This window comes from Ostrinia furnacalis, unplaced genomic scaffold, assembly GCF_004193835.3.
Source record: "Ostrinia furnacalis isolate ACB-3 unplaced genomic scaffold, ASM419383v2 OfSCF0726, whole genome shotgun sequence".
In the NCBI taxonomy this organism is placed as follows: domain Eukaryota; kingdom Metazoa; phylum Arthropoda; class Insecta; order Lepidoptera; family Crambidae; genus Ostrinia; species Ostrinia furnacalis.
Genome location: NW_021130965.1, coordinates 276765 through 287331, shown reverse-complemented (window position 1 = coordinate 287331; position 10567 = coordinate 276765). Strand labels below are relative to the sequence as shown.

General features: G+C 36.6%; 1 protein-coding gene across 1 annotated transcript; it reads left to right on the top strand.

The window, feature by feature from the left end:
- The first annotated feature begins 292 nt into the window (after positions 1-292).
- On the top strand, positions 293-10567 carry Bcat (Branched chain amino acid transaminase). The gene is made up of 8 exons (XM_028300503.1): positions 293-956; positions 1830-2000; positions 3610-3819; positions 4411-4641; positions 6529-6712; positions 7255-7377; positions 8887-9041; positions 9646-10567. Exons 1-8 carry the CDS (start codon positions 936-938, stop codon positions 9832-9834), a joined length of 1284 nt encoding a protein of 427 aa, XP_028156304.1. The 5' UTR covers positions 293-935; the 3' UTR covers positions 9835-10567.

Genomic DNA, 10567 nt, shown 5'->3' with positions numbered 1-10567 from the left:
AAAAATGCAACGTGTCATTTAAAGATTAAAGAATTCCTAATCTATTCGTGCAAAAATCTTTTAAATTAACATAGCCGTTTTGGAGGAGTAGGGAATTTAAGTAAAAAATCGATGTCCCGTATTTATTTTTTTAATCCAAAACAAAGAGACGTAGCGAAAATTCAAACGTCACAAATGTAGTCCTTGAACTGTTGTATAACATATATTTTTTTCAACTATTTCTATCCAGCAGTAAAAGAGGAGTAGGCTTTACAAAATGCCCATTTGGCGCGGATTGAGGACACTAATCGCCTTAACTGAAACATGATGCAACCGTAGTTTTGTGTTACGGGTACTGTTTTATACCGACATGTAATGTACGTTATTTGGGAAGCCTTACTTTCTTCGGGCTATGATTAAGTATGTTAAATAATTCTTAATGTAAATTGGTGTCGTTGTGCGTAAATAAGCGTTTATTCGCCAGTGATATTAACATATTCATTTAAATGTGAATGAGGTGAGGATGGATGCTCGGTGACCTAATACAGACATGTCACTCGAACTCGCACCGCCACGACACCCGGAGTCCTACCCGTAATCCCTAGTGCGCACAATCTATCACTAAATAACATACTATAATCATTGAATGCGTAATCGTTATTTTGATTAAATTCTGCGTTATCAAATAATATTTTATAATTTGTGTTGATTATAACTACGTCATAGGTCAGCCCACAATCTTATCATTTACTGTTTAAATGTTTGTGCTTTACATCCAGTGAAGTCAGTTAACTTCGAGCCAGTTATGAAAGTACATCTTCTAAATATTTTTTTGAGAAGTAGTTTGCTTTGATAAAATTACCGAAAATTTAAAGTGAAAAGTATCTAATACTTTTGTGTATAAAAGTTTTCTGATTTTAAATTATTATTTAAAGAATATCAGTGTGGAACTTAAAATGCCTTTGCGTCGGAGCAAGGTAAGTACTTCGATTAATTAATTTTATTTAATTAAGTTTTATGGTGTTATAAATTATAAAGTATTTTAGAAAGAAAAATCCTTGAGCATCCCAACTAATATTATAAATGCGAAAGTAACTCTGTCTGTCTGTCTGTCTGTCTGTCTGTTACGCTTTCCCGCTTAAACCTCGCAACCGATTTTGATGAAATTTGGCATAGAGATAGTTTGAGTCCCGGGAAAGAACATAGGATAGTTTTTATCCCGGTTTTTAAAACAGGGACGCGCGCGATAAAGTTTTTCTGTGACAGACAAAATTCCACGCGGGCGGAAAGCTAGTTTTCTTTATAAAAATAATATATGACAATGCAAGATTTAAATAAAAGTTAAGCAATAAAAATTATCGGCTAACAAAGTTAAATCTTTACCAAGAGAAGAAATGAAAAAATATAAACAGTTTTATATTCTGTAGGTAGGTATTATGTATGTATGACCTTAGGTCTCTCTTTTCCGCTAATACTTAGTTTAGTTTCCTGTGTCTATTGTTTGAAGAGTAAACCGTTTTTCGCTTGAACAGAAACCACAGTAAATTATTTCCTTTCAACAATAGAACAACACTACAATTCCTACATTCTGCGAACTGTTGGCATTATGGAGATAAATTAATAATGAGTCTCAAAACGTGACATAAAAAAGAGCCGGAATAATTTAACGATATCTTTTACTTTTTTATACAGCACGTGGTATTAACTATTGAGTATACCTACTAAAGAGTAATTTTCAAGTTAAATTAAATGAGTACTGAGTTATTCAGAATTAAACATACTTACACAGGTAGCCGAGCTGTAGAAAACTGGAAACCTACTGTTTATTAATCATAGCGTTCACATTTCAGGTTCTAGTGAAATGGATATTCGAGAACCAGCACAAGTTGCAGACAGTGCGGTGCTGCAGCTCCTCGCTGCGGTACAAGGAGCTTGAGGAGAGCGCGGCGGCGGCGCCCGAGCCCGCGCCCGCGCCCGCCCCCAAGCCACGCCCCGATATCACGCCTGAAATCTCGTTCAAGGTAAGCTTGTAAGCCAATAAACACCTTGGAAAAACAACAACATCACTCTTTCTCAGATAACAAGCTAATTATCTAACACTAGTAGTGCCCGCGACTTCATACGCGTGAAAATTGTTTGAGTAATATTTCCAGTTTTCTCAACATTTTTCTTTCTGCTCCGTCCGTATTGGCTGTAGGGTGATGTTATATAGCCTAAAGCTTGCTCGATAAATGGGCTATCCAACACGATAAGATTTTTTCAAATCGGACCAGTAGTTCCTGAGATTAGCGCATTTAAGCAAACAAACTTCAGCTTTATCATATTAATCGTATAGATTGATAGATAGATATCTAATGCAAATAAAACTTTTGGAGACGCTGCATGGATACAATAATTTTGTGATAACATGAAACACCAGCAGCATAACTTTTAACGTGATTCTCGATAAAAGTGTTTTTGTTTTCAAATTACTGATAGCTGGAAGTGACCTTATCAAAGTAAAAGAATTGTGCTACTCGTTAGCGACGGACGATGAGAAATTTTAAACGTGCGGAGATCATAAATCTGCATGGGGTTAATAAATACATCGTTTACTCTCGTGTCTTTTTGCTATCTATACCTACTTAATAATACCTACCGCCCTCCTATAATATTAATTTTTATACTTATAAGCTATTGCGATGAATGTGCAATGTCACAACAAACATTTTTATGTTTAGTGATATAAGAAATGTTAGATTATAAGCCTAACCTTGTAATTAAATAAAATAAATTAAAATTAATTAAATACATACCTACCTACCTAATTGAAACTTCACCAACACATTTGGTTTTGTATTATGTACGGTACGGTATGTATTTAAATAAAACTTTTAATGGACAAATTGACAAAAATATAAACAGTGAAGCCTGTTATTCTTAAATTAAAACTACAGGGTTATTCAGTTGACTATTTAAGTTTTTTCTTTTTTTATGAAATTAAATTTTGATATTCATATAACACCTGTAGGTCTAGACAAAGTGCAAATTATAATCGAAAAGTGGTCGAAAAGCCCCTTTTTTGTATGGAGTTTTGACGGATTTGATTTTCGATTCGATCAAAAAGTGCGTTTTGTCTAAGGGGGCTGGACGTAGGCACTACAATGATGTTTTTTTAAACTATCTATAGGTATTTGACGTTTGCACAAACTTAAACGGAAATTGTAATACCTTGTTATGTTTTAAAATTTTCACGTCATTCTAAGATGATAATAATCATTCCTTGAACCTAAGACAAGTCCGGAGGTCATCTTCGTCACAATCGAGTTTAGGATAGGCAGTCACAGTTTGCATGCCTAAACTATTTTTGTACTGAATTGCTTGCAACTCACGAAGGCGAGTGAGCTTTACTTGTGTGTGTACACTGTACATAATGCCTAAGTAAGTCAATACTAACTGGTGTAAATAAGTAAATCTTTTCATTTTTACAACTATCTTATTTGTGTTGGAATAATGTCTTATTTACTTGTAATACTGGTGCGATCCGGTCCATTCGACGTGCAACGGCGGCGCATGGATTACACAGCATGCCGATAAACACGTGACTTACGTCACCCCTATTCACTCTACTAATAAGAACCACTTTTGCAGTCCGATGACCTGCAGGTCAGGCTCGCCGCGCCCTATCAGCTACAGCCGAAGCCAGAAGCGGCGGACCTCGGATTCGGGAAGTTCTTCACCGATCACATGCTCAAAGTACCTTATCAGAAACAACTGGGCGGGTGGCAGAAACCAGAAATAATGCCCTTTGAAAATTTAAGCATACACCCGGCAGCTAAAGCTCTTCATTACGCAATACAGGTACTTAATCACTTATTTAAAACTAATACCGTTAACATCTTGCTGTAACCATGCAAGTTGCTAATTTTAAGTTGTCCGATCTTCAGTATATTCTATTTAGTTTAAAAAAGCGTGTTTTTTTTATTCATAACATAAATATGTAGACGATAACGCGACACAAAGAAGAAAACAATTGCGTCAACAGACTTCAGATATTGCTTACGTTCTAAATTATTCCAGAATTATTAATTTATTGCCGTCATGTTGTCAATGAAGTGCGCTTACATTACGCTCGTTATCACCAGCTCAGTATAAACATACGTTTATCTCGTTATTTGGATCTTAAATTATGTTACCGTGTTGTTGAGAAGGAAAAATAATAGAGAAGATGAACGATTGATGCAGAAACAACTACCTTAGGTACCTTACACTTTTAGAAGATTTGACGATTAAGTATATGTAAGAAGAAGCCGTCGGTAGTCTTATGACAATTAATAATAATAATAAGTAAAACCCGCGGATTTATAACTAGCAACCTTTCTTAGTTACAGCAGTATTAAAAATAATAATCACATAAATGGCATACCACTCAAAAACCGAAATGTATTGCAGCTGTTCGAAGGAATGAAAGCATACCGCGGCAGAGACGACAAGATCCGGTTGTTCCGGCCAGATCTTAATATGGAACGAATGAACCTCGCGGCGCAGCGCTCGGGGCTGCCCACGTTTGACGGCGATGAGCTCATCAACTGCATCAAGCGCCTCGTGCAGATCGACCAGGAATGGGTCCCGCACTTGGAAACCTCCAGCCTGTACATACGACCTACATTAATAGGTGTTGAGGTAAGCATCGAAACTCCGTTTATCACCTCTTAACGTGCACGTTTATTCCTAACTAGCTTTCCGCCCGCGGCTTCGCCCGCATGGAATTTTGTTTGTCACAGAAAAACAATATGTTTGCGCGTATTTGCTCACCGTTTAGACCTACCCTGGACTGCCTGGACTACGACAAACATTTTAAAACCAAAATCAGCTCAATCGGCCTAGCCGTTCTCGAGTTTTAATCAAACTAACTAACATCAATTCATTTTTATTTATATAGATAGTTTATTAGTTGTTACAACATTTTAGGTAATATTTTGATGGATGTTTTTGCCTCGCAAAAATAAACACCTATTATAGCACGTCCATGGTGACCTCACTGTCACACGAAAATTAATTAGTAGATAATGATTGATATAATAACCTGCGGTTAAACGCGTGGGTATAACCAACTGATTAGCAAAGTCAACAACCGAGGGAGGTATATAAGTCTAGTTTAATAAATCAAGATACAACTACGACTGAATAATAATGATTCTTTACTTATCTAAACATATTTTCCATGAGGTTACCTTATTTGATCAATCAAAAGTTTTTAAACCCTATCAACAACAGTGATAAGAGGAGGCAAATAATTCGTTATCTTTAAATTCCAAGATACCAGCACACGAGGTTCTTAGATCGCAATTATATGCGTATCTTTTTTGCACTGTTTACTCAATAATTTAATCATTACGTCTTGATGATAGCACAAATTATTTTCTCCCTGTGCTACCAAAGTGACGATGCTGTTGATGAAATTTTACTAAAATACATTCAAATTATTTTTTGAGTTTAGTGTTTTATGTATTTTAGTCAATTTATCAATTTTAGATATTCTTACGACGACGTAATTAACATATCAGATAATACTAAAACATATTTTAAAAGTTCCGTTTCATAGCTAGATATTGCCAGATTTATCTCATGTTTAAAACACGCAACGTTAAAGTTCAAATTCATGAACATAAAAAAACTACTGATTGGTGTTCATGATATGAATCAAATTGTTTTTAATACAAAAGTAAATAAAAGAAAATATTAAGTTTATCTCTGTATGTCATAATGACTAGATGTTTCCCCATTATTCGAAAAGTATTTTAAGTAGAATATTTTTAACACTGTTTTAAGTACATTGTTTTAAATACTAATTTTCAGAAAGTGACAAAGAGATAAATTAGCTAAAACTTATTAGTCATTATCGAAATTAACTAAGGCTTCCTGTTATTTCAGTTGATTTGTAAATTTCGACATGACAAACAATGATAAGCGGAAACTTGGGAATTTTCAAGTACAAGTACAGTTTTACAAGTACTGTACTATTTAATAAACTTAATACCCCATTCGTCAACAATGTTTTTTTAAACAATAGCTAACCATCGACAGTTTCCATGTTTAAAGCGATGTAACGTAAAAAATAAAAGTTTTCTTTTCCTTTTCGCAAATTTTAGAACATACCTACATAATTTTGGCTGCGCGTCAATAGATCATCATTCATGACACTACTTAGGTACCCCGTAAAATACAGACTTTTTGTCGGCCGATAGTTTGGTCGGGCTCAGTATGAACATGTATAAAAGTGCGCACACTACACCGATTTATATCGGTCGATTCCTCACCTAAACTGGAATCTGACCAATTTATCGGCTGACAAAAAGTATAGTTTACGGGGTGCCTAAGTTTTAATGTCATGAATGATGATCTACTGACGCGCAGCTGCCCAATCTATCGGCCGACTAAAAGTCTGTAGACTGCGGGGTGTCACAGAGATAGTTTGCGAAGAAAGGCACACCAATGGACTCCGTAATCAATGTATATGTGTGAAAAATCTTACGCAATAAAATGTATCAATTGCACGGGTGTTCGCAGCCGACATTCGGCATCCAGGCGCCGGAGCAGGCGCTCCTGTTCGTGATCCTGAGCCCCGTGAGCGCGTACTACAAGACGGGCGGCGACGGCGCCGTGTCCATCTACGCCGACCCCAACGTGGTGCGAGCCTTCCCGGGAGGCGTCGGCAACCGCAAGGTCGGCTCCAACTATGGACCAACCATAGGTAAACATCGCCGAATATTTTCGATAAATAAATTTTATTCCTGTAATTAGACACAACACAAATATGTTGAAGCATTCTTTAATTGCTAAAAGTGATGTTTTCTCGTCCATATAAAATTCCCAAAAGGTTTAGTGTCAATAAATTCGTTATCAGATAAAAAGCTAATTTAAAACATATCATTATCACAATTAGCGATGAAATATTATTTTATCTTTGGAATCGTGAACGTGATTTTTTTGGAATTGCTTTGAGATATTAAAATTTATGGTCCGATTGTAAGTACGATTGCAATATTGATGGACTAAAGTGGGGGTGTGAATAAACTTTATTATCAGTTATTCACTCGTCCTTCTTATTATTTGATATTAAACTACATATGTATTTTGAAATATTCTACTACTTATATTGATTATCCTACTTACCTACCTTAATTGCATGTGTGAAAAAGCCAAATTAGCATAAGATCGTATATTTTTCACGATTATTGAATGACGTTCGTAAAAAATGAAACAATTTATACATGCAAACTTAATGATTTACAGAGGCGACGGCCCGTGCGGCAAAGATGGGACACCACCAAGTATTATGGCTCTTCGGACCCAACCACGAGTTGACTGAAGTGGGAGCTATGAATGTATTCATGGTTTACATCAACGATCAAGGAGGTAAGTAGTATCGTAAGATTTCCATTTGCTCGTGCGAAGTAATCGTATAATTATAGTTAACGAAATTAATAATATAATTAATCTATATTAATGTTGTTTATACAATTTTTGCGCCTTCACGGAGTAAACACAATGTGGTGTCGTATCTATTTTGCAGTTGTGCATATGCCAAAAATACAGGTAGTTAGGTAAATGGGTATGTGAGCCGACACTAGCCCATGTTAATATGGGCATATAAATGGTATGGTGAAGTCAGAAAATTGATATCTTCATTTTAATTATTTTAATTTTCATACAAATCAATTTTATAAAATTTATTTTGTATGAAAATTAAGAAAAATAAAATACACCATACCATTTATATGCCCATGTTAACATGGGCTAGTGTCGGCTCATATACCCATTTACCTAATACCCTGTATAATGTACTCTAACGTGCAAACAAGACACCTCCTGTAAAACGAAAAGAAATTATACCGACGATACTTGTTGACTCTTAGATCCATTATGTAACAGTTTTCCACGCGCGTACTCCAGTGAACGATAATACAAACATGTCTAACCGCAGAATAGATCACGTCAGTCAAATCACTTGTTTGTTAACCCACTCTTTCGTTGAGTTTTTAATCGGTGCGAGCTGGAATCATGCAGTTAATAACTCGATAGCGGGGTAATGTAAGTGGCCGATATTGTTATGTTATCGCCGCGTCGCTGGCACTTTGACCCTTTGACCGGTAAATTCTTGCCTCATATCTGAAGCAACAATTAGGATCACTAACATCATCATTATATTCCGCAGATATAGCCACTAATTATAACGATAATGTCAAAACTTCTCTCTTAATCCTATAAAGCTATTCTAAGCAGCAAAAAATAATTTAAACATGAATTAAGAAACCGATACCATCGTCTTACAGACAGACTACAATAGCTGTCTTCTACGTTTATCTTTTTTTTTATATATGTTACGGTCAATGTGATAAAGTGATTTATTATTATTTATTATTTATTATGGGCATTATGGCAAAGTAATGTTATGCAAGAAACAGTCCAAAGTCATTATCCCAAATTATATTAATATTATGATATCAAAACGTTCAAAATGTGTGGCTGTACACCGGCGCTGTACACGAGCCGGTGTTCTCTTTTATGATATTTGTTAGTATTAAGGTTGCATTATTAAAAATCACTGATAAATGTGATTAATTTATCGCTTTTACCTCGACTGTCGGTAATTATTCATAATAACCGGCGATTATTCATAATTTTCAATTTATCACATTAACCGTAACATATAATAGTACTTTCGCCCTCCTGTGTTTTAGATTTAATCTCAGTATGTGCATAATCAGTGAGATGAATGATGTAATTTTCATTACCACATTCTTGGAACTGCGATAAGGTATCGGCTAAGTTTATTTTTCGGGGGGATCATCAACAACACAGATAGCTGTAGATAGATTATTTTCACGTGTTTGTATTGAGTGCTTATTATGTGGTGTTCCATAGACAAACAGTTGAGTACGCCGCCACTGAACGGGCTAATCCTGCCGGGAGTGACGCGGCGATCCATTCTGGAGCTGGCCAGCCAGTGGGAGGACCTCACGGTCAAGGAGGAGGTCATCACCATGAACCGCGTCGTCGAGTTGAACGAACAAGGACGAGTAAGTTTGTTTTTAATTTGTATGGCTGGATGCAGGCCGCTATCATTTGTGGAAATCATTGGGGGAGGCTTATGTTCAGCAGTGGACGTCCTATGGCTGAAATGATGATGATGATGAACGCATTTTTTAATTATTCATTAGAATATTACGACCTAAAAAGTTTGCTCGAATTACCGACTATTAATATGTAATAATGGATTATTAACCATTATGTGTTCGTGAACAAGCATAAGTTTAGGCAAATGAAACAAAACAGTGCAACATCAGTTTTCAAGTTTCTCAAGGTTTCAGTAAAATGCCACATCTTTACTGGAACTCCAGAGAAAGGAATATCATGTATCATTCATCAATCATTATCATTCATTAATTATTAACCGAATGTCTCTAATTACTTGAAATATAATTTACTTGACACTGGCTAAATGTGCTAACCGCACGAAGTCTTAGGCTGAGTTGCACCACCTAACTTTAACGGTAACTATGATGATAACCGGTGCTTTTTGTATGGAGTTTGACAGATTTTTGACGTTTGTCAAAGTTAAAGTAAGATGGTGCAACCCTCCCTTATAATCTAAAAAAAACTTTAACCTCGCGTTGTCCACAGCTTCTGGAGATGTTCGGCGCGGGCACGGCGGTGGTGATCAGCCCCATCAGCCGGGTGGGCTTCCTGGAGCAGAACATCGCCATCCCGACCATGAGCCAGCCGCAGCCTGTCTACCGGCGCGTGCGCGACACGCTGCTCGCCATCCAGTATGGACACATAGACCACCCCTACGCCCGCGTCATATCCTGAGCCCAACCCCAGTGCACCGACACCGAGCGTTGTGCCCAATAAATATTCACGAGACATTCTATGCCGGACGATTGTGTGTGTGTGCTAGGTATTTACGATAAACTGAGGTTACGCGAAACGAGTGTGCGGGCTGAAACTTTTTGAATTCGGCGCGCTCTATCGCGTGTTCGATATCGCCGCAGCCCCTCGCCGGGCCTTGTGAATGTTTAATATTTATTCGTTACCGTCCTTGCGTCGGGTGACCGCCGCTTTGTGAACTTGTGGTGCGGTTCGTGGCGATTTAAATTTTAGAAATTGTCGTCTAGTTTTTTACTATGAAATGTGAGCGACTCGACGTTGTTTATTATACTAAAAAGTAGGAAACGATGGTTGCGAGATCGTTGACAAACGGACTAATTAAGATTTTAGGACAATGTGTGCAAAAGCACACAGCGAAGACGACGCTTAGGACTGTACTATATGTAGGAATTGTTTTATGTAACTTATTCTATAATAATGTGGAGTTTTTGTAAATATTACAATATGTATAGTAGATGACTAGGCTTAGGTAAAGATACATATCAAATAATGATTCTAATTGGAAAACCACTGATACCTTATCTGTTATTCTGCCGAGTCATTAATCAGGTTAATTAAGAAATTGTGACTTTTGCAGCAATGCAAACGTCTCGATCAAGTCTCGATACAGCAGCAATACAATCTTTTAAATAGTCTACATTTGCAGCTTTAATTT